The sequence below is a fragment of the Triticum aestivum genome, chromosome 4A (genome assembly GCF_018294505.1).
Source record: "Triticum aestivum cultivar Chinese Spring chromosome 4A, IWGSC CS RefSeq v2.1, whole genome shotgun sequence".
NCBI lineage: Eukaryota > Viridiplantae > Streptophyta > Magnoliopsida > Poales > Poaceae > Triticum > Triticum aestivum.
The window spans coordinates 737,420,753-737,445,592 of NC_057803.1; the positions used below are offsets into that span (position 1 = coordinate 737,420,753).

The 24,840-nt window shown below is 46.9% G+C and overlaps 1 protein-coding gene across 1 annotated transcript; it reads right to left on the reverse strand.

Moving 5' to 3' along the window:
• Window positions 1-740: 740 nt before the first annotated feature.
• Window positions 741-16,804, reverse strand: LOC123084466 (disease resistance protein RGA5-like). Its single transcript, XM_044506054.1, has 11 exons — window positions 16,637-16,804; window positions 16,268-16,526; window positions 15,128-15,140; window positions 8,150-8,275; window positions 7,919-8,042; window positions 7,327-7,539; window positions 7,111-7,251; window positions 6,891-6,995; window positions 5,823-6,739; window positions 1,496-2,664; window positions 741-1,363 (listed from the first exon to the last, which is right to left on the reverse strand). Exons 1-11 carry the CDS (start codon window positions 16,802-16,804, stop codon window positions 741-743), a joined length of 3,858 nt encoding a protein of 1,285 aa, XP_044361989.1.
• Between the last annotated feature and the right edge of the window lie 8,036 nt (window positions 16,805-24,840).

A 24,840-nucleotide genomic window follows, 5' to 3' on the forward strand; every position in this document is an offset into this window, starting at 1 on the left:
ACAATATTTCACTTGACGAGATTCTGTCTAAAAGTTTGAAAAAATGAGAATACAGATTCACTTTCAGAATTACAAGGCTGTCTAGTACCTGTCCAATCCCACTTATGTACACGGGCGTAAAGTGTTAACTACTTAACCTAGCAATTAACACGACCCCAAGGGGTTTATGTTAGGTAAGCAAGAACAATATTTACTAGATAAAACGTAGCCTGAATCCTATAGCTAGCATTCGTGAGCCTCCGGTCCCGGTCACAAAATAACCAAAACATGACATGGTTCCTAGGATTACATTTTTGGGGGACAGATCAGGACGAGCATTCATTTATTGAGCATCAGGATTACAAGCTATTACAGAGAGGCAGATTACAAGAAAAATACAGATCTTGATCCGTATCCACCGCTAATTAGCTGTCAAAAACAAAGATGCAGCGGACACATCTGCAGTCGTGAGTACAACCACATCCGGAAAACTTAAGACATTCGTGGTAAGCTCCTTCCTTGATGTCAGTATCTATATACTCCCTCCGTCCGAAAAAACTTGTCTCAAGCTTATCCCTCAAATGGATGTATCTAGAGCACTAACTTGGTGCTAGATACATCCACTTGAGGGACAAGCTTTTCCGGACGGAGGGAGTACATATATAAGCATCAAGAGCGCCTTAATCAGCTGCCCCTTTTCACTTCTCCAGCAGGTCTACGGAAGGTAGACATAGTACAATGCATGTGCGAATTATACTCTGCTATGAAGCGTGAACTTTGACCGAAGGGCGGTTCGGGTGCAACAGCAAGGCCTCCTTGAACGCGTCCTTGGTATCCTTAGTATTGGAGACTCCATACACTTTGATCTCCTGGAGGGGTAACAAGTGCTCCATGCCGACTGGTACAGTGCCACCCCAGTGAGACGCACCGATCCAGAGTCTTCGTAAACTGGGCATAGCACCTGCCTCGAAGCCTAGGTATGCTGTAGTGTCTTTACTAGACCGGATATCTAGGAACTCCAGAACTGGGAATAGCCCTGTGCCTAACATAGCTCTTTCATCAGGGATTTCACATGCTTTGAATTCGAGGTGGGCGAGGGAGGGAAGCTCTCCAAGCAGATGAAAATCCTGAGTTGATGTCCCTTCAACATACAGCTCAAGGAAGCGCAGGCAATGGAGACCACACAACCATTTTGGAACCCTCCATAACCGCCAAAAAGGCAATTCAAGACGCTCAATATGTTGAAAAGGATTGGATAATGAGCCAAGCTGCTGCCTATCCTCACGCTCATAATGATCGCCAGAGATTACAAGAGATTCAAGGTTATAAAGCTTTCCAATGGAGCAAGCCAAAGCATCAACTTTTGGCAACCCCAAAGCAACTTCTGGCAACCCCAAACTAAAAATATGCAGTTCCCTCAGATTGGTCAGCTCGCTGAGACCCATAAAACACTTCAGCGAGCTATTTTCCATGTCAAGCCCTCGCAGGGTGTGCAGTGATTTCATATTCTCGATACCTTCAGGCAACTCTGTCCAATCTGGAAGAACTAGACAGGACAGGCGGGGCAAATGAACTATATCTGAAGGGATGCTCTTTATCAGTTCACAATCATATATGTCCAGCGTCTCCAAGTAAACAAGCTCACCAAGTTCAATAGGGAGCTCTATCTTCGAAGCTCTAACCATCACACACCTAAGCAGAAACAATTGGCTAGCAGCGGTGAGGTCAACTACCTCCTCCTCATTAAAAATGATTAGCACCCTGAGGTACTTGAACCACAAAAGAGGGAGTATAGTGTTCTCGAACAGTAATGATCGAACTTGTGACTGCCTAGTAGAAATAGCAGTGTCGTATGTTGCTCCACCAACAGCCATGAAGCACAGGGATAATCGGCGAACCTTGTATTTGCAGAGATGCAGCAGTCTTGTCATGTCCTCAGAATTGTATGCCACACTTACAAAATTATCTTCTACACACTTGCTTAGGATCAAATCAAGCATCATGTCGTGTACTCTGCAACACAACACCTCTCCATACTCATTTTCATCATTTTCTGCCGGCTGAATCATGCTTCTATTGATAAGCTCATTGAAATAACTCCTGCCGACATGCTCCAAATCTGGTCCATGCAAACTGCTGACAAAGCCTTCACATATCCATTGTTTAACCAGATAATCCCGTGGAATGATGTGATCCTCAGAATACATACCAAGGTACAGAAAACATGGCCGGAGATGAAGAGGAAGATGTGTGTAGCTAAGGTTTAATACACTATTCATCTCTTTCAATGAAGGATTTGTGGCAGAATGGGCACCCAGAGATTTCCTTATGCTCTCCCAGTGTTTCTTTGATCTCACTTGAGTAGCTAGTAGGCTAGCTATAGTGACAATTGCAAGCGGCATACCACCACACTTCTTCAGAATTTCAGCCGCAACTTCTTTAAGATGGGGTGGACAAACAACTTCAGACCCAAATACTCTATTGGAGAATAACATTCTTGAGTTCTCATCACTGAGGGGCTTCATTGTGTAAATGCACTCACGGTCATTATGACAGGCCATGCCAGCCACATCTTCCACTCGTGTGGTTACAATTATTCTACTCCCATTTCCATTTTCTGGAAAAGCACAACTAATAGTATTCCATGCTGATTGATCCCACAAGTCATCAACTACAATAAGGTACCTGTTGAAATGTTTGCACATGGTTATATTGTAGCAGGATATGACTACGTTGAAAAAAGAAGCATACAAAATAAAAACAAACTTGATGTAAGCATATCTATTGCTCGGATGGTTGGTCCCTCCCTCTCTCCCCCTCTCCCTCCCTCCCACCCTCCCTCACAAGACTCTTCCAATAAACATCTTAGCAATTTTTTTACACTGAGTGAAAAAAGTACAATACTTCAATCAATTTTTTCCAAAGATGTATAGCATGGGATCTGCTAAAGAAACATTATAGAATAGCACCCTTTGATGAGAGATATGAGCAAGAGGCTACAAGAAAACTTGTGTTTTCAGAATTATATGAAGCCAGTAAAGAAACAAAAAATCCATTGGTATTTGAATCCAAGTACCCGGGAAAAAGGCATCGTTTCTGCTCCAACATGTTTTCTAATTTTGAATCTATATCACAAACGTAAAAACAAGAAAAAAGTCAAACTTCCCACATGCATGGACAAACAAGCATAACCAGAACATGCACGGACCAATTACTTGCTACTTCATTTTTTTTTTGAGAAAACGCAAATAGCCTTTGCGTTTCATTGCATTGGAAAGAGAGGGAATTTACATCCTCCTAGGAGGCAGGTTTACACAGCCGTCAGGGGCTCAGTGGACATCCCAGGATGATGGCAAAACGACCCTGAGCCCTTGAGCTCCGGCCTTTGCCCAACATCGGGCCTCGTCCTTGATCCTGTCAACTAGCTCACTGAGTGAGGGCTAACATGGTAAAAAACGCACACATTCCTATGCTTCCAAAGCATCCACGGCACCAAGAGCGCCACGGATTTCAGCGCCTTGTGTAGCGTTGGTGGTGTGGACTCCTTCGCACGCAGCCACCAGTCCATGAGCGAGTCGTCATGCTCGGGCGTCGGCGCGGGCAAGCATAACCAAGATAGGGCCTCATGCCATGTCTACCTAGTGAATGGGCATGTGAGCATCAAGTGCCTGATCGTCTCTGGTTCTTGGTCACACAGAAGGCACAACGGGTGGTGCTGCAGGCCGCGGCGTGCGAGCCGCTCCGCGGTCCAGCAGCGATCTTGACATGCCAGCCAATGGAAAAACTTCACTTTAGGTGGTGCCCAGCTCCTCCAAATGAGCTTCCAGGAGTGGCAGCCCGTCGCTCCCTCGAAGGTTGCCCGGTAGCAAGACCGGGCAGTGTATGTGCCATTGGTGGTCCAGCTCCAAAGCAGCTTGTCCGGCTCGTTGGACAGTTCGACGTGCTGCACCAAGTGCCAAAGCTTTAGGTACTGTCCGATCTCGGGAAGGCCGAGCAGCCCTTGGATGTCACGCGCCCAGCGATTACCGGTCATGGTCTCCGCCACCGTTATCGACTTCCGGCGCTGCTTGGGGATGCACTGAAAGAGCATGGGCGCGAGCTCGCTGACGGATCGGCCACCGAGCCAGCAATCCTCCAAAAAAGGGCGGTCCTGCCGTCCCCAATGGACATGGTTGTGGAAGCGTAAAAGAGCGTGTGCTCCTCCGAAGTAAATTGCAGGTCCAGCCCCTGCCATGCTCGATCGGTGTCTGTGTGCGCAAGCCATAGCCAACGCAGCCGTAGCGAGAGCCCGGTGCGCTCAAGGTCCCGGACGCCCAAGCCGCCATATTTGAGCGGTCGGCAGACCCGGCGCCAGTTCACGTGGCAATGACCACCGTGGGCATCCATGCGTCGGCCCAAAGAAACCCACGTTGAGTCTTCTCAAGTTGCTTCAGCGTTTTCTTTGGGGGCGCGAGCGCGAGTAGTTGATGAATCGGTATCGCGCTGAGCACCGACTTGACGAGCGCCAGCCGTCCGGCCTTGTTCATCAGCCATGCCTTCCAGGAAGGGAGCCGGCCCGCCACCACGTCGACGAGGGGTTGCAACTGGGTCGCGGAGGGGCGGCGGGTGGTGAGCGGGATGCCCAGATAGGTGACCGGCAGGGTCACGACGGGGCACCCAAGCAGCTCTAACAGCCCCACAACAGAATCATCGCCGTGTATAACCGTGGCCGAGCTCTTGGTGTAATTCACCCGGAGCCCAGACGCCATGCCGAGCACGTCCAGGATGCCTTTGACAGCGGATATGTCCTCAGGAGTGGCGTGGCAAAATAGCATCACGTCGTCGTAGTAGAGAGAGATCGCCGGGATGGCGCGACAGGGGTCTAGTTGCTGGAGGATGCCTGTCTGGAGGGCGCGACACATCAGCCTCCCAAGTGTGTCCACCGCCAGCACGAAGAGCTGTGGGGAGGTGGAGTGGCCTTGCCTCAGCCCGCGGCGGTGCCAGATCGGCGGGTCGGGGGCTCCGTTGAGCATGACACGAGTGCTCGCTGAGGACAGCAAAATGGCCAGCCACTCCCTGAATCGGTCCCCAAACCCATACTGGCGCAACACCTCGAAGAGGAAGGGCCAGGAGATGGAGTTGAAGGCACGTGTGAGGTCGAGTTTGAGCATGATCCTGGGTGCGCCAAGTTGATGCATCATCTTGAGGGATTGCCGGACTAGAATGAAATTGCCGTGGAGGCTACGTCCGGCGATGAACGCGTTCTGGTTGCGGCTGACAGGGGTGTCAAGCTTGGGAGCGGGGCGCAATGACAGGACCTTCACGGAGATCTTGGCCACTATGTGGATCAAATAGATCGGCCGGTAGTCGCCGAGCTTGTGGGCTTCCGCGCATTTGGGCAGCAAGGTCAGCATCGCTTGGTTGAGCTTGCCGAACCCGCGCCCTCGCAGTGCGTAAAGCGGCTCGAAAACGCTCCAGATGTCTTGCCGGATGATGCTCTAGCAAGCACGCAGGAACGCCGGGGTGAAGCCGTCCAGTCCGAGCGCTTTGTGCGCCGGCATGCGTGTGACCGCCTCCCATATCACCTGAGGGGTGCGTTGAGGTATGCGAGGTCACTGGGGGCGATAAGCTGGGAAAGATCCAGGGTGCACTCCCGGTCAACGGTGGTGCCCAGCAAGCCATCAAAGTGCATGAAAGCTGCGTTGGCCATCTCCTTGTGATCTGTGAGCACCTGCCCGTCCACGACAAGGCTATGCACGCGATTCTTCTGCCGTCAGTAGAAGCATTGCCGGTGGAAGAAGCTCATGTTGGCGCAAATTTAAGATAGTAGCCATTGAAAATGACTATAAAACATAAGTAATTACCTTTTATCTGTGAGATACTTCTTTAGCTCTTCAATGATGTCGTCAAACCCGTAATCGTGAGAAGAGACACTTATCCCAAGTTTCAGTTGTAGGCGATTGAGAAGCACTCTCAAATCAGGCCTCTGTGAAACTGAAAATAATGCCACACAATCAAAATGCCCTTTGATTTTGTCAAACACCTGTTTGGCAAGTGTAGTTTTACCCAGGCCTCCAAAACCAACAACGGACACAACCTTTAGTTTTTTCTGAGTATTCATCAACCAACTGATAACCTCTTCTCTAGGGCCTTCAATGCCCACAAGGTTGGCCGCCTCCTGGTAGACCGCTCGCAAACGAGTGTCGACAGCCACAGGGCCAAAGCTAGGCTTGCAATCATCAATCTTGTAACTCTCACGTCGAGCATTTGCTTCTACCGCAAGAGTCCTAAGCTCTTCCATCTGGTTGGAAATTTGATGAAGCTCGCACAACCTTTTGTGAAGTTCAGCAGCCTCCCAGAAAAAGCCTACCTCAACATCCTCACCCCCGAATTGGCGGATGAAGTCATCAATGCAATTTTCCATGTCGTAGGAAATCTCTCTGAGATCATCCCTCCAAATTTTTACACCTGGAGCAAGCTCATTCATGAGCTCCGGCAGCTCAAGAGCAGCGTGTATGGCGCTCAACTCCTTCTTAAGGAACGACGCCTGCTTCCTTACCTCTTTGCGCTTATTGTACTCATCGTTGATGAAAGTGGTAAGCTTGCCACTAAGGGTGCTCATCACCCTGGTCGCCAAACTCATAGTTGATGCCCTCCTCTTCTTCTGTTGGCTCACTATGCCATCCTCCTGCTCCACCTCCAGTGAGGATGGTTGCAGTTGGAATGGTGCAACATAATCATCCATCAACTTTAGTTCATCCACCAACCCGGAGAAGCTTGTCTACAACAATAATGAACAGAAGATTAGGATAAAGCACTAAACAACACTTATTGTACTTATCGCCCATGAACGTGGTATGCTTGCCAGTGAGGGTGATCACCCCGGTCACCACACTAACGGTTGATACCTTCCTCTTCTTCTCTTGGCTCACTTTGCCATCCTCCTGTTCAACCTCCAGTGCCGAAGGTTGCAGTTGGGATGGTGCAGCAGAATCGCCCATCAATCTCAGCTCATCCGCCATCTTGGAGAAGCTTATCTGCAACAAAAATGAAAACAAGGTTAGGAGTAATAACTAAATAGCGCCCATTGTACTCGTCGCTCATGGTAAGCTTGCCACTGAGGGTACTCATCACCCCAGTCACCACACTCACGGTTGATGCCTTCCTCTTCCTCTCTTGGCTCGCTTTGCCACCCTCCTGCTCCACTTCCAGCGTTGATGGTTGCTGCTGGGATGGTGTAGCAGAATCATCCATCAACTTCAGCTCATCCATCCGCTTGGAGGCAAGTCTTATCTGGAACAAAATGAAAACAAGGTTAGGAGGCTAAAATTTCTGGTGGATCATATACATTTACTTGAGTGATTGTACCTGCCCTTCTGTAGAGGTAGCTACATCACTTGTAACAGACCAGTTCGAAATTTCCGCTTCATCTAGTATTCCATGGATGATAGACCATGTAGCAGGCCTGTTCCGGGGGTCATAGTTCCTGCATTTTATCCCTATCTCAGCACATAACTTTACTTCTTCCAGTGATGTATGACTCTTTGATGTCCCAAACTTGTCCGTCCAACTTTCAACTACCTGACAATTTGACAACCGTAGTGAGTTACAAAAAAGGACAACAATCATTTTAGAACAGAAAAACAAAAACACCCAGCCATATTGATTTGGGACTGGAGACCAAATGCAAGGAACCCTACCACAGCCAATTTCGAATTTCTAACTTGATCAATTTTAGTGTTATTAATCTTTTGATGCAGATAATGACTTCAAAAATCAGAATCATCTTCATTTATGTTTTTTTTTGTGTGGAAGATCGCTACAAAGACAACATTCATATCTTGTCATTTGCAAAAACTATCGTTATTTAGATACTCTGATTGAATATGTCTTGAACTCTTGTTTACCAACACTCTGGTTTCCGCTAAACATGTTGGAACCTCGTATATAATGTAATTACCTCCTTAACATCGGAGCATTCCTTTTGTCCCATAAGAATATCCATTATTATAGCACCCAAACTATATACGTCTGTCTTGAAGGTGATTTCTCCCTTATTAAAGAATTCTGGTGCCATATATCCCCTGCATAGAAATGGTATAGTTTGTTTGATTAATGTATAAACTGTATACAAAAAAGTTGGTAGATGACCGATAAAAAAATAAGTTCTCAAATAGAATTGCTAGCTTACATTGTCCCAAACTTGTTTTCAGTGATATCCCGACTCTGGCTTTCACTTAAGTGTCGCGATAGTCCAAAATCCGCAATTTTGGGAATCATGTTATCATCCAATAGTACATTCTGAGGTTTGAGGTCCCTGTGAATAATACGGTGCTGGTGAAGATAATGTATGCCCTCACAGATCCCCTTGATTATTTGATAACGTGTGCTCCAATGAAGTCCACAAGATGCATCTATGAAGAGTATACAATACAACAAATAGTTAGTACCATATGTAGTCGTATAAGAAGTCCAACGAAAGGAAAAGGGGCCTACTTAATTGTTTGCCCATTTTGCAAAGCCAATATACTAACAAGTTCAAAGAAATTTGTTCGGTGCACCTATTTCTTTGGAGCACTGCTATGCATATGATACTTCTCCATACGATTTTGGTATGATTGATCAAATCACCGTTAGATTACATCATCTTCCTCATCAGAGCCATTCATAGTTAAACATCGCGTGAAAGAACTTTCGTATGCAGAGTAGCTCCGATTTATTGAAAAAATCAGGTTCAAAGATGTGGGTTTGCCAACATATTGGCTTCGCAAATTGAGATTCTCAGACTTTTCTCTTGATCACTCGTGTTAACGTATAATGTGCTGCCTAGTCTCTTCCATCAGATCGGTCTTTTGGTTGCATTGGCTAGAGCATGCACTTCTACATGGTATCAGGCCGATCGGTCCTCTCCTGCCAAGAACTCGATCTCAACACCTAATCCTCCTCAGCACGGTCGCTTCCCTCAGCCCCCACCCTCCCGATCACCATGAACGCCGACGATCTGAAAAAGCTCGAAGAGGAGCTAAAGAACCGCGAGTCTATCATGCAGGCTCGCGAAGAACTCAAGCGCCTTGATGAGGAGAAGGGAAAAATTGTCCTCATCCCCTCTCCTGCACCCTCCTCCTATGCTGCCTCCATCAAGACCTATGTCCCCATCACTCTCGATCTTCAAGACTCCAACTACGTCAAGTGGCGTGAGCTGTTTCACGTCGCCCTCGGACGCTATGGCCTCTCCAACCACATCATCGGCGACGCTGCCGCCACCCCCTCTGACACTTCGCCTACCTCAGATTGGGGGCGCGAGGACTACACCGTGCTCTCCTGGATCTATGGCTCGATCTCTCTCGAGCTGTTCGGCATCATCATGGCGCCAGGATCCTCCGCTCGACAGATATGGGACGCCATCGCCAATCTGTTCCACGTCAACAAGAAGAGTCGCGCCCTTTCTCTCGATGCTGAATTCCGCAACACTCCCTAAGGCGACATGACGATCTCCGAGTATTGCGCCAAGCTGAAGAATCTTTCTGATGCCCTTGCCGACGTGGGGCAGACTGTCTCCGACGAGACCCTCGTCCTCACCCTGTTACGCGGCCTCAACGAGCAGTATGCACACCTGCGTACTTTTCTTCCGTTTCAGGTGCCGTTCCCTTCCTTCCTGCAGACTAGATCAGCACTAGTTCTTGAGGAAGCACAGAAGAAGATGGACGCCAAGAACGCTACTGCCACGGCTCTTTGGGCTAGCGGCAACAGCATTCTTCCAAGCGCCGGTGGCGAGCGCGCACCTTCCGGGGGCGCAGGACGAGGCAGCTCCGTCTCCTTCAACAGCAACGGCCAAGGCTACCGCGGCGGCGGCGGCGGCGGCGGCGGTAGCGGCGGCTGTGGACGTGGCCACAGCGGACGCGGCCGTGGACGCAGTGAACCATGGATGTTCAATCCGTGGACAGGGCTGCCAACTCGTGCAGGCCACGCCCAACACCCGGCGCCGTCAGGGGCGGAGCCCAATGGGCCTACCCTGATGCACAGGCATCAGGGTCCGAATTAAATTTTACTCGTACGTGCTATCTATAGAAGGCCTGTGCATCAGGTACGGCAGTGTCCGGTGCATCAGGGTACGAAATTCCAGCCGAGGATCTATCTACTCGCCCGCTCCCAGCCCAGGCCCACTTCGCTCAGCATCTCGCGTTCGCAGCCCATACGTGCGTTGGTCGATCGATGGTTCCCCATGTCTGATAGGCTCCCAAATCCCAATCCCTAGTTCCCCACAGACGCTCCAATGGTGGCAGTACCCACTGAGCACGCCGCACACGCAGACGCGAGAGCTGCCGGCGATCGGCACGACGCCAACACCGTAACCCAGATGCATAGGTTACCGATCCCTTGATTGCTGCAACTACGCCGACACTCCTACTCTTTTTGCTCTATTGCCATCTACAGGTTAGAACATATCCTAATTTCCTCCTAGCAGCGCCCTTGCCTTTGTCAATGTTTCCAAGTACTTCTACAACTAATGGTTATCAATTTTAGTCAGGTTTTGCATTAACTTGAATCGAGATAAATCAAACTCTGTTCATATATACGAGTTTTGGCAAAACATGTGAATCGTTTAGGGTTTTAACTTACAATTTTCCATGTCAGGTTTTAACTTACAATTTTCCATGTCATACATGTAACTTTTCAAAATTTTGTTTGTTAAATGCAGATATCCTATGGACAGGGTTTTTCACAAAAGAAAATCACTATTTTGAAATCTCTGGAAGATGTAATTTGGGAAGAAGACTAGATTTAGTATAATCCAGGCAAGAAGAAATTAACAGAACTTTACCATCCTAATTTGAAGAATATACTTGTGCAATCAGCTTGGTGATGAAATCTTTAGTGATGAAAAAGGTCACCGATGCTCAAGAAAGCAAATCTATTGGAAGGTAATCAAGAGACATCTTTTCCAAGTAAATTTGTCCTTTCATCCATCCTTATAGTTATATAGAATTTTAATTAGTAACAGTTGAATTTATACGCCATCGTCTTATTATGTCGGATAATCTAGACTAGAAGTTACAAAATATACCTTTACTTAAAATGTTGCTTACAAAATTTACGCCATGTTAAGGTGGTGCATCAGGGTGACTTGTGCTCCAGCTCCGCCCCTGGGCGCCGTCCCAGCCTCAACCATGGCAGCAGACACGTGCATGGCGTGCTCCAGCTCCAGGACTCCTTGGTCCTCGTCCTACAAGCACTTCTCAAGCATATGCAGCATATGCTCCACCAGCTGGCTATACCAACACGCAGCTACAGCAGGCGCCACCTCCTCTCAATTTCCAGCAGCAACAGCTCGACCCCGCGGTCGTCACCGCCCTGAATAACATGCACTTCCCCAACAACGAATGGTACATGGATTCCGGCGCTTCCTCCCATATGGCATCCGATCCGGGTAAACTTCAATCTCTCACACCCTCCTCCGCTCACACAGTAACCGTTGGCAACGGCGCATCTCTTCCCATTACTCATATTGGTTCCCAAACACTTGCATCTCTCTCTAAACCTCTCTATCTTCGTAATATTCTTGTTGTTCCCAACATTATCAAAAATCTCGTATCTGTTCGTCAATTTACCATTGATAATTATTGTTCTATTGAATTTGATCCCTTCGGTTTTTCTGTGAAGGCCCTTCCATCCAGGACCGTGATTCTTCGATGCAATAGCTCCAGACCACTCTACCCTCTCCACCAACCAGCACTTGCTGAAGCTCACGCCATCATCGCCTCCACCTCGCTTTGGCATCGTCGACTTGGACACCCCGGCGATCACACCATGTCACGTCTTCATAGCTCGCAGCATATTTCTTTCAATAAAGGAGGGCCTCCCCTCTGTCATGCATGTCAGTTAGGCAAACATGTTAGGCTACCATTTTATGCTTCTCAAACTTCTACTACTCGCCCGTTTGAAATAATTCATTGTGATTTATGGACATCCCCGGTCCCTAGCACTTCTGGTTTTTGTTATTATCTTATCATCGTCGATGACTATACACATTATTTTTGGAGCTTTCCCCTACGCAAAAAGTCTGATGTTTATGCCACCTTCACTGCCTTTCACGCCTACGGTCGTACCCAATTTAATCTTTCTATTTCTGCAATGGTCGAGAATTTGAAAACTCTAAACTAAATACATTCTGCACCACCCATGGCATTCTTTTTCGCCTATCTTGTCCTTACACCTCCCAGCAAAACGGTACTGCCGAGCGAGCAATCCATACAACTAATGACGTCATTCGCACACTTCTCTTCCAAGCCTCCATGCCACCATCTCTTTGGGCCGAAGCCCTCCATACCGCCACCTACCTCATAAACATTCACCCTACAGCCGCACGTAAATTTTCAACACCATATACCCTGCTATTCGGCCTCTCTCCATCTTACAATGACCTTCGAGTATTCGGTTGTCTTTGCTACCCTAACACATCCTCCACTTCCCCTAATAAGCTCAGCGCCCGCTCAACTAAACGTGTTTTTCTTGGTTATCCTACACGTCATCGTGGGTACCGCTGCCTTGATCTCACAACCCGGCGTATCATTATCTCGCGTCACGTTATCTTTGACGAGACCACATTTCCCTATGCACCTGAATCCTCTCCTACACCAGCATCACCACCCCCTGCTCTATTCGATCCACCACCAGCCCCTCAATACGTGCACCACCCAGCAGCTCATGCTCGAACACCAAGCACTCCACTCAATTCATCTCTCCATGTACCAGCTGCCCAACCCACTATGCATGCACCCGTTATGCATGGTTTTCCCGGCCACACTTCCCAAAGCATCCAAACAGCCACGCCTAGCTCGCCTCCTCCCGCCTCTCCACCACTAGAGGGTCCTACATCTCCAGCCGAACCACCATCTGTAAGTTCTCTGTCTCAAACGCAATCTGCTACACTTCCGTCTGAATCAACTACACATCCAGCGCCACCACTTCATCGTACATGCTCAGTAACCGGCCGGCTTCCACCACCAATTGATCGCCTTAATTTATCAGTCATCACAACCTCTCCCATTCCGCACAACTATCTCACAGCCCTACGTGATCCCTCTTGGCGACACGCCATGCAGGAAGAATTCGACGCTCTCACAATCAATCGAACTTGGCAATTAGTTCCTCCCCCTTTAGGTGCTAATATTGTTAGCGGAAAATGGGTCTTTCGTCACAAATACAATCCCGATGGTTCTCTCTCTCGCCATAAAGCTCGGTGGGTTGTTCGAGGTTTCTCTCAGCAACATGGGGTCGATTTTGACGAGACTTTTAGCCCCGTCGTCAAACCTACGACCATTCGTATTGTTCTTTCTTTAGCTACATCCCACTCCTGGCCGATCCATCAACTAGACGTTAAAAACGCCTTTCTTCATGGTCATCTTGATGAAGTAGTCTACAACCAACAACCATCCGGCTTCGTGGATCCTCAACATCCCACTCATGTTCGTCGTCTTCTCAAATCTCTCTATGGCCTCAAACAGGCACCCCGTGCATGGTTTCAGCGTTTCGCAGCCTTTGCTCGCACAATGGGATTTACCGAGTCCAAGTCTGATGCCTCTCTATTTATCCTTCATCGCAACAATAGCCTAGCCTATCTTCTTCTTTATGTCGACGACATCATTCTCACCGCTTCTACTCACACACTCCTACAGTCTATCATCCAGTCCCTTAGCACCGAATTCTCCATGAAGGATCTCGGCACCCTCCACCACTTCCTTGGTATTTCTGTAACTCGCACCGCCTCTGGTCTTCATCTATCTCAACGCCAATATATTCTCGACATTCTCTCTCGTGCAGGTATGCACGACTGTCATCCCGTCCAAACTCCTATCGATACCAAGGCCAAATTATCCGCTTCGGTTGGCACTCCCGTCACTGATCCCTCTCTCTACCGGAGTCTTGCAGGAGCTCTTCAGTACGCCACTCTCACTCGTCCCGAAATAGCCTATGCTGTTCAACAAGTTTGCCTTCATATGCATGATCCTAAAGAGCCTCACTTCCATCTAATTAAACGCATTCTTCGATACCTCAAAGGTACTCTCCATCATGGTCTTCTCATACACTCTTCTCCATCCCATTCTCTCACTGCCTACTCCTGGCCGATCCATCAACTAGACGTTAAAAACGCCTTTCTTCATGGTCATCTTGATGAAGTAGTCTACAGCCAACAACCATCCGGCTTCGTGGATCCTCAACATCCCACTCATGTTCGTCGTCTTCTCAAATCTCTCTATGGCCTCGAACAGGCACCCCGTGCATGGTTTCAGCGTTTCGCAGCCTTTGCTCGCACAATGGGATTTATTGAGTCCAAGTCTGATGCCTCTCTATTTATCCTTCATCGCAACAATAGCCTAGCCTATCTTCTTCTTTATGTCGACGACATCATTCTCACCGCTTCTACTCACACACTCCTACAGTCTATCATCCAGTCCCTTAGCACCGTATTCGCCATGAAGGATCTCGGCACCCTCCACCACTTCCTTGGTATTTCTGTAACTCGCACTGCCTCTGGTCTTCATCTATCTCAACGCCAATATATTCTCGACATTCTCTCTCGTGCAGGTATGCGCGACTGTCATCCCGTCCAAACTCCTATCGATACCAAGGCCAAATTATCCGGTTCGGTTGGCACTCCCGTCACTGATCCCTCTCTCTACCGGAGTCTTGCAGGAGCTCTTCAGTATGCCACTCTCACTCGTCCCGAAATAGCCTATGTTGTTCAACAAGTTTGCCTTCATATGCATGATCCTAAAGAGCCTCGCTTCCATCTAATTAAACGCATTCTTCGATACCTCAAAGGTACTCTCCATCATGGTCTTCTCATACACTCTTCTTCATCCCATTCTCTCACTGCCTACTCCGATGCCGATTGGGCTGGATGCCCGGACACCAGACGTTCGACGTCGGGTTTTTGCATGTTCCTCGGTGATAATCTTATCTCTTGGTCCTCGCGACGCCAAACAACGGTGTCACGCTCTAGTGCGGAGGCCGAGTACAGAGCTGTTGCAACGGCAGTGGCTGAATCTTGCTGGGTCCGCCAATTACTACATGAACTTCATCGACCTATTGACAGTGCTACCATTATCTATTGCGATAACGTCAGTGCAGTTTATCTTTCTGCCAATCCGGTTCAACATCGTCGCACGAAGCATATCGAGCTGGACATTCACTTTGTTTGTGAGAAGGTTGCTCTGGGTGCCGTTCGTGTTCTACATGTCCCCTCGTCCTCTCAATTTGCGGACATTTTCACCAAAGGACTACCGACGACATTATTTAATGACTTTCGGACCAGTCTTCACGTCGCTGCTCTCCCGGGTTCAGACTGCGGGGGCGTGTTAGAGGCCATAGAGAGATTTGCACATCAGCCACGTCCGCTGCTGCTTATCTTGGCCTTCACGCCAAGTCTCATATAGATGGCATGATATCTTATGTACATGGTATCGGAGCCAAGAGGTCTTGAGTTCAAGACCCGGCTGGCGCAATTAAATTGCAGCCCACTTTCGGTCCATGTTTAGGCCTGAGGGAGCCACACGTGAGGGGGAGTGTTAACGTATAATGTGCTGCCTAGTCTCTTCCATCAGATCGGTCTTTTGGTTGCATTGGCTAGAGCATGCACTTCTACAACTCGAGACGACCAAGCTCGATCCGCTGCTCTTTTACAATAAAAGAGAGCACTTAGAGCATCCACAGCATGAGCTTTTTGCTGCCTCTAAAAACACTCACTCCTCTTGAAGACAACCTTCATATATTGCAGCTTGCTGCCTCTAACAAAAGAAAAATCCTAGCATCACCTTTTAGCTTGGAGGCTGCCTCCATCTACTAAAAGAATGGAGCTGACCCCACCTATCATATTATTTATTTGCTTGTCTGCCATGTGTCGATGCCCTTTTCATCACAAGACACTGTATTTTATTCTATTGTTGGTCCAGTTTAGAGGTTGCACACTGTGTGGTTTTGTACTAAAGTTAGAGACAGTCAATGTGTCCCAGTTTTAGAGACAAGATTGCCTCTAAACACTGCTGATTCCCTTATGTATTCATGACATATTTGTTAGGGCACTCTTCTCTCGGAGGCAAAGAGGATGAGAAATGGTAGTATGCTCAAACAGAAGAGTACATATTTTGTAGCGGTATAAGAATAGAGCTTAACTACTCCCTCCGATCCAAAGAAAGTGGGAAGAGTGGGAACGACAAATGCTCTGGATTAAAGTTGGTAGACATGTACGTACTGCCATATAGGAGTAGTAGAAGTGGAAGGAAAGCTATAAGGCTGATGTGATTATTACCGGAGAGATAGCCAGCAAGACACCCTTTGGGCAGGTACTCAAAGCAGAGCAGCCTCTGCCGCTTGGCTACCCACTGAAGCTTCCCGTCGCACAGCCTTCGTAAATACTGCGTCTCGGAGGAATACCCAAGAAATCGCACCGTATTCTTGTGCTTGAGGCCCGCAAGACAGTCAATCTCGCTATCGAAAGTCTTGTCGAGGATCTCGTACCTTTCGAAGAGCTGCTTCACGGCGACGGTGCGACCACTTGGAAGCACTCCCTGCAGGTCGCACGAATCTTTGTTATCAGCTAAATTGCCATTATCAGCTGGTTTGGACTTCAGTTATTTCTGTCTAATTCATTTCAGAGTGGAGGCTATGCCTTTGTTACCTTGTAGACCACTCCGAACCCGCCCCTGCCGATCTCTTGAGCTTCCGAGAAATTTCCTGTGATGGACTTGAGAAGGGAGAAAGGTATATCAACTGGATCCATGGTTTCATCGACCAACGCCTTCTCCAGGGCAGCAATTTCTTCACTGTCTTCGACCCCGTCCGTCATGTCGGTGTTGGACAAGACGACTCGACCTGATCCACTTTGATCTAAGAATGAATGAATGAATGAATGTTGTCCTCAAGCATAATTAATGTTGTGCACTAGCCGTACTTGAATGGAAATACGGAAAAACATCTCTATCAGAAATCCGCAAGGGGCGGGTGTTTTCTCCACTGCCATGCAGCAAGCATCGAAGAAAAATGGGATACCTTGATCAGATCTACTGTGGAATACTAATCTACAATCCATCCGTTCCTAAATATTTGTCTTTTTAGAGATTTCAAATGACTACCATATACGGATGTATATAGACAAATTTTAAAGTGTAGATTCACTCATTTTGCTCCGTATGTAGTCACTTGTTGAAATCTCTAGAAAGACAAATATTTAGGAACGGAGGGAGTAGAACTAACTAACTGAGGATCAGTATCAGTCCCGTCATCGCCGGCTCTTACCTTTATCTGCTAGAGATCGAGGCGGCGCCGGCCAGGTCTTCAGAGCTCGTATAGCGAAGAGATCTCTACGGTTACAGGATCGCCTTGTGACCTGCTGGAGGCGTCGCCCTCGCCGGAGAAGAACTTGACGGGAAGGGTGGGGTGGTGGTAGGTAGAGGCCGAGGGGGAGAAAGGCTGTGCGGACAATGGAGGAAGGAAGACCAGGCTTGATTGATCACTAGGACATATGCCCGTGCGTTGCAACGGGAGTAATAATTGACCTGCTCATCAAAATGTCCATCATGCCGCAAGGAGGCACATGCCTCCATGAATTAAGAACCATATTACAGATACAATACTTTTGGTACGATTTCTATACGATACTTTCGATAGCACAATACATGAATAAATTAACAGAAATGATAAGTACCTGATGTTAGGTACGAGCACATGGCAATCGAACATTTTTTATAGCAATTGTTGACACAAAGATGGCAAGTTAGTGAACACACACGGCAATTCTTTGTCAAAAATAAACTGAAACATGAAGTTAGCATTGCTTGCTAACTAAAGTTATCACCCTAGCTTAAAAAAAAAGTTATCACCCTCGCGGCACTAAACTTGCCATAAAAAACATTTGATTTGTCATGTGTTCGTACCCGATGTTCGGACATTATCTGGTTCCTAATTAAAGTGCCCCGGAATAATTAATAAACAAAGTTAATTAAAAAAGTCATGCACACAAAGTTAACTAAAAAAAGTATGCATTGTGTTGCCCAAATATCTTGCCCCACATTGCAAGGACGGAAGAAGATCCGAAGCTGCCCAAATAAATGCAAGCGTGCCCCTCTCTAGCTAATTTTCATAAGCTAGAAGAGTCCAGGAGATAAGTTAAGGTAGGGACGCGTTGAGGTAGCAGGGCCCGCGTCCGGCGCGTCCAAGCACGGGCCTAAACTGTGGCAGCCGCTTCCTTGCCTATGTTCCCCTCAATTTGAGCTTAGAGACAATTCACACAAGGTGAGATGCGGTTTGGCGTTCGAGGAGGCCGTCGCCATCGCCAGCGGCAAGGGGAAAGCTATGGTGTGTAGACCGCTTGCGTCTAGCGTGCCTACGTTGTGGTAGTTGCTCCATGCCGTTGTTCCCCGCCGAACAACATCGCGTGCGGGGGCGGTCATCGGGTACCTCGAGATACAGCAGGAGCTCATGTAGACACACTTCAAGTTTGGAGGTCGATGCAAGCTCAGAGGCAGAGGTGAGTGCAGAGGAGGGGCAGAGATGAGTAACCCATATGCTATTTCATCTGCCTGTAATTTGCCATTTCTGTAGCTCAAAGTGATAGAAACAGAGGAGGGGCAGAGTGTATGCACATATACACGTACTATAGTTTGATGTGCAGCTTCACCTTCCATTGTTAGTTTTCAATCACATGAGCGCAAGACTACATTTAACTGGAAAACTAAATTGTGGTGGAATAACCAGCAACTAATTTATATTCATATATATCTTTATATGAGCATAAAACTACTGCCCATCTAACATCAAACGGAATGGTCCGATAAAATATTACATCAAAATGTAACTGTGTCATAGAGCAATCCCTAGAAACAAAGTTTATATAGAGCTATTAAAAAGTGTTTTATCTTGTACATGACTTGATTTGGCTACCCAAAACATGGAAGAACAAAGAAACAATTTCTTGTGAGATATAAGCTTGAATTGAGAGTATGACTTTTAAGTGAGCAATACCTCAGTTGGCATATGGTCACTTTGAGATGTCGGCCATCCCGAGTCCGTTAACATTCGGGAACCCTACATATAATCTTGATCCAAAAGTCAATGCAAGTGAATGAGTTGTACATGTTCATTTTAATTTTTAGTGATGAACTAATACAATTATACCTGACTGGTGGTTGAGTGCTAGAGCTGGTGATGTTATATGGTGGCCATCCCGACTGTAACACCACATAAAGTGTCAGGATTTCCATCTCGAGTGTCGGGATTTAAGGAACTCTACATATAATTTGAAGATTCAAGGTGTAAACAACGGATCTCCTTGCATCATGCGTGCTGGGAACAGCAGGAATTAAGGTGTTAATTCTTCCTCCTCTGATTATGGAGGATGCTCAGGATTCCCTTCAACAATTCAATACCTTCCCTTCCTCCTTATTTGGCTTCCCTTCTCTGTCAGATTTGAACAGTCCCATGCGAGCCTTTCTTCCTTATTCTCAAGTCAGAAATTATTTTCCATTCCTTCCCTTCCTTATATTCCTTCCTTTATTCCCTGTCAGATTTGAACGGTCCCATGCGAGCCTCCCCCCTTCCTTCGTTTCCATCCCTTCCCTTCCTTATTTGGCTTTCCTTCCTTTTTTTCTCTGTCAGGTTTGAACGGTCCCATGAGAGAGCCTGCCTTTCCTTTCTTTGTTCTCTGTCAGATTTGAACGGTCCATGAGAGCCGCTTAGTTCTCACACCCATCGCTCATTAATTCATGTGACGGCTGCTTCGGCTGCTTGATACCGAGAAAACGTAAAAGTGTATATAAATTGGGAGGATTTAATGCAAGGGAACGAGGTGGGACTATATTCTGCATAATGGTAATTTTTTCCCTCTCTTCATGTGGGACGTCTTCATTGGGCCCGGCGCAGGCTGCCTCCGCCTTGCGTTACATGGATAGATGGGCCGGCATGGAAATAGAGCATCAGCCTAAAAACTCATCGCTGGAAGGCAGCAGTTTGACGTACGAAGCATAGACTGGATCGATGGTGGGACGGACGTACGAAACGTACCAAAATTCGGAGGGAAGAAGCATTAGCCCTTTTATTATTACACTAGCACATATGCCCGTGCGTTGCAACGGGTATAAAAGTAAATAAATATATACTTAGAAACTTGAAAAAAAATACCACTCAAACAAATTCAACAATATTAGAAAAGCTCACAAGGTCCATTCTTGAAAAAAATCCATCACTTTTTCACAAAAAAGTTAATAATCCAGCATGGCTTGATTATTGATTAACTTGCAATAAATTGATCAACGCAACTGAGCTACGTGCATATACATAACCAGATTAAATTTCATCTACACCAGATATGTGTAAATGCTCATGTATGTGCATGGATTCAGAAAAAACTAACTGGAACGTTATGAAACAATATTATAGAAACAACAACTAAAACATGTAATTGTAGCGTATATGACCAAGCCTTTTCAATTGGGGACTTCACCCTGTATGTAAATTATTTTATATGAATAGACATATATTTGGATCTCCAACCAATCCTAGAGGCTGGGCATGGTGGGCTCAACATGTGCATCTGCATCGGTTTGTACGAATTAGAAATATCAGACAAAAATAAGATGTGTGTAAAACTACTATCAAACATAATATGCAACAATTGTGAATTGTTGTACATGGTGACAAAAGGAGGTATATTATATCTCATTAGCGAATATATGTGATTAGATTGTTTCTGATGTGCATTACTATTTTTCAAAAAAGACAATTGCCATAATATTACAAGTATTCTCATCAGAACCAGCACTGTCAACCACGAAGCAGCGTGTGATCTTGGCAAGCTACCACCAAAGCGGTCATATTGCGCCTGATGCTGTTGAGACAAAGACATAGTGGCCTTTATTTGGGGGGTGGGGGGGGGGTTGGCCACATCTGAAAAATCCAACGTGTGCAATAAAGCTAGGTGTACCAGAAATATGAAGTTTCTAGGTTTTCTTTAGAACCGACCAGTGTAGCTGTCATTAAATATATGAAGTATAATAGACTATTATCAAGCTTCTAGGATAAGCCAGGGAGACATAAGTCCAGAAATTGGTACCAAGAGGGATTCACGTACCAGAAAATGTCAACGTCTCGATGGGGAAAAGTCAGAAAATTTAGTGCGAATCCATCTGCTGAACTGCCGATCATAAAACTGTTATTTTACGTGAACTCATACCTGTACATCTGCTTAGATGAGGTCCGGCCGGCATGCACGTAGGTAGCTGGGCTCTTGGTGCCTGATCAGCTGGTTGTGCATGCACGTACATCTGCTTGGATGAATTCCGACATGCACGTGATTAGAGGTTCGTGACGGACCACCAGCGCGGCAGACCCGGGCGGCACGGCCAGGCGTGATGTCGTCGGGACGAGCTCCATGTCATCCTCCGCGGGAACCTGATCCTTGCCCATGCGCTCGTCGTGGGTTCAGAGATTCATGAGGAAGTGATGGGGGTGGACAACACTGAAGTCACTGGCCACAATCTGGGCTAGGATCCGTTAGCCGGTATCCATGCGTTTGCAACCGTCCTCACCGCGTTGCTGGCCGATGTGGAGTCCTTCGCATCAACGAATTCACCGAGTACCGGCGAAGTCTCGCGGCTGCCGTCCTCCGCTTGATCGGTCTCGCCGCTTCCCTCGCACCGAATTTGCCGAGTATTGACGACGCCTCACAGCTGTCGTCCTTCGCTTACTCGCCGAAGCGTTTTCGCACGCGTGAGATCGTTCTCGCCGCTTCGCTCGCCCGTGTGCGGTGCGTGTCCGTTCCAGAAGGTGCACATATAGTATTATATGGGTCAAGTTTAAGCAGAGTCCTTACGGGGTATTCTTTTGATTGGAATCCATTAGGGAAAGGATTCGTATCCCTGTGCTTTTCCTCGTGACACAAACCGCTAGCGATGCGGTGCTTTTTCTTTCAAAAAATATATTTATAATGTAACCAATAAAATCATCTAAGTGGGACGAAACCAAGAATATTACCTTGATTTAATAGTAGGTATAGATATAGATATAGATATAGATTACAAGGTTAAGACGTGCCTCTTTTTTTTTTGAGAAACCTGCCTTTTTTCCAATCGTATAGGAAGGGAGTACTGAGCCGAAATACCCAGCATAGTGCAGCGGCCCAAACGAACTCCTGGCCCGGGAAGGCGCTTTGTGCGTGGCTTGTTGACCTGCTCTTTGTGCAGGAGGCCCGGCACCCAGCAACGGACTTAAAATTGAGATCAGCCTTTCGTACCACAACAATGGACTTGAAATTGAGATCAGCCTTTAGTACCACCTCGTCACCTCACCATCTCGCACGTGACCAAAATTAATGGTAGAAAAAAAAATCAATTGCGGGACGAAACTAAGAATATCATCTTGCTTTAATAGTAGGTATAGAAGAGTATGCGGACGGAGACGTGTGAGTGCTGCCTGCTGCGGGCGTACTGGTCTCTAGCTGTTGGAGCATGTGAATGGTGTATTCGTTCGTTGATGCTCCGCGTGGGACAAGGGTAGCAGGTACATGTTTCCTAGTTTAATGTGTGCCGCGTAGATGGGTATACTTCTATACTGCATGTTGATCGCTAGCTTTAATTTGTTCTGGAAAAAACAGTTTCTTGGTTCAAACATCTCTGTCACCTGGTTCTTGTTATGCATTTTAATCAGACGTCATTAGCCACTGGCCGGACGCTCAAACCAATGTGTGTGGCAGTTGGGTGAACTTGTAGTGACATGGCCAATTTTTAATGTGGGTGAAATTGTAGTGTCATGGGCGGAAATTTCCTACTAACAAACAAGTGTGTTAGTTCAGTGCGTGATCACTCTCAGTTATTATTTACTTGGATGAATTGGTCGTTAGTGCCCACTTGCGAGATGCTCAACTGTATTGTAATGTTTTTTTTTTCAAAAGGAAACGAAGAATTGTTGATAGCCGTTGGACGGAAACAGTCACCCTGATGATGCACTGAGAACAAAGTGCAGGAAACAGCGGGTACACCTAATGCTCAGTTATGTAAGTATACTCTCACCGGAGCCCCCTCTGGTTTGTGGAAGATCAGAGATATGTATGTATGCATGCATGCATGGTTCAGTTTACTCCTAAGAGAAAATTGGTTAACTATTTATAAAGAAGGGGAGTAATCAACCACAACACCCAAGGCAAGCTTCAACAAAGCAGAGGAATCCTAAAAAAACAAGTTTATTTAGACCTCCATTCCTAGCGCAAAGGTAATCATCAGGCCGGCTGAGCACACAATGTTCCTGAATGATAAAGGAGCACTAGGTATTCTTGTCTTGCTTCTCGTCATCTGCTAATCTCGCTCATGTCCAAAGAAGAGAATCTCTTGAATTCACGATTTCATTATGCCTTACCGATGAAAAGAGTAAAAAGGGAGTGATAAGTTTCCAACAAATCTATCCACGATGATTTGTAGTACCAAACCTCTAGAAGTAAAGCATGGATAGTGGACAGCCTCAAACCAATATCAAATACTCCTCGTCTATTGGGGACATATATATATCCGATCTAAAAAAGTCTTCATAAATTTTCTTTCTACACATCCATCCGCGGAGGAGCCCGATTAGCCTGCTTTTGTGTGCTTGCAAGTATGTGTGTGCATGTTGGGTTTTTTGTAATTCACTCACCCAGCCAAGAAACCAAGAAAGGCACCAAGAACAACGGCCAAACGGGATCCAATGGAGAAGTGGATTCATATCCCCGTTCTTGAGGCTAATCATCAGGCATGGCAGTTCAGTGCGCCCCTTCCTCTACAATAACAACAAAGTGCCTCAGATTATGCGTTGTACATCGCCAATTATCCACTGTATTAAACACAGTTACAGGCAACTAAATCAAAATGACATAGAATGGGGCTGAACAAAATGCAAGGAAAAAAGAGTTAAAAGGAAAGCGATCTTATCCCACTCCACCAATGACATGGTTTTAGTGGGTAGTATTTGGCAACTTGGCTTATTGACTAACCTCAGGATTCGTCTTACTTCTACTGCTTCTCGCAAGTTGGTTTAACAAACTGACCGATTCTACCTCAGGTTGCGATCTGATTCAAATCAAATTTGTTCTGGTGCTTCATCCGTACTTCAATCAACAAATAAAAGGGCCTGAAGTACGGACTCTGTCTCAGGCGCGGGAAGTTAGGACGGCAACGCGCGCATGAAGTATGTCCTCCAGTCCGTCTCTCTCGTCCTCCTCCCAGATCGCCCGCGGCCTCCGCTTTTGCAGACGGCCATCGCCATCGGACGCTACAGAGCAGCCATCCCTGGCAACTTCCCATCGCAAAAAAGGGGCCAGATTGCTGAGGAAATCGCGGTCTTGAGGGGAGGAATCGGTTGGAGGCGTTGCGTGCGATTTCGGTGGGGATTGTTTAGAGAGAGAACTGAAACAGAAGTATGAATGATTAATGTCTCTTTATTGATGACAAACAAGGTTATATATAGAGAGTGAGGGGACACGTCGTGCGGACGCAACCCATAGAGCAACTCTAGCAGGCCCCGCAAAAATTCGACCCGCAAAACGCGTTTGCGGTTTCACGAAGATCGTGCTTGCGGGTCGAAAACATGTGCGGCCGATCAGATACCGTATCTAAACCTGCATAATTTGAAAAAACACTTTCGCGGGAGAAATTGCACAAACATAGTTCATCACATCACATACTACAGAGTTCATACATACTACATGATCAACAAATTAAGCATAGATCATACTACATGCTACGTTAACTAGTAGTAGAGGGGGTCGGATCTGACGACGGCGAGGTCGCGGCAAAATGGATGACGCCGTGGAGGCCGAGCGACGTTCAATCCTCCTCGCCGGAGCTGCACAGGTCGATGTAC

Coding starts and splice junctions, on each gene's coding strand:
- LOC123084466 (XM_044506054.1), bottom strand. CDS start 16,804: ATGACGGACGGGGTCGAAGACAGTGAAGAAATTGCTGCCCTGGAGAAG. Junction 8,043..8,149: donor GAAAACAAGTTTGGGACAAT/GTAAGCTAGCAA, acceptor ATTTCTATGCAG/GGGATATATGGCACCAGAAT. Junction 1,364..1,495: donor TTGGACAGAGTTGCCTGAAG/GTATCGAGAATA, acceptor TGGGGTTGCCAG/AAGTTGCTTTGGGGTTGCCA.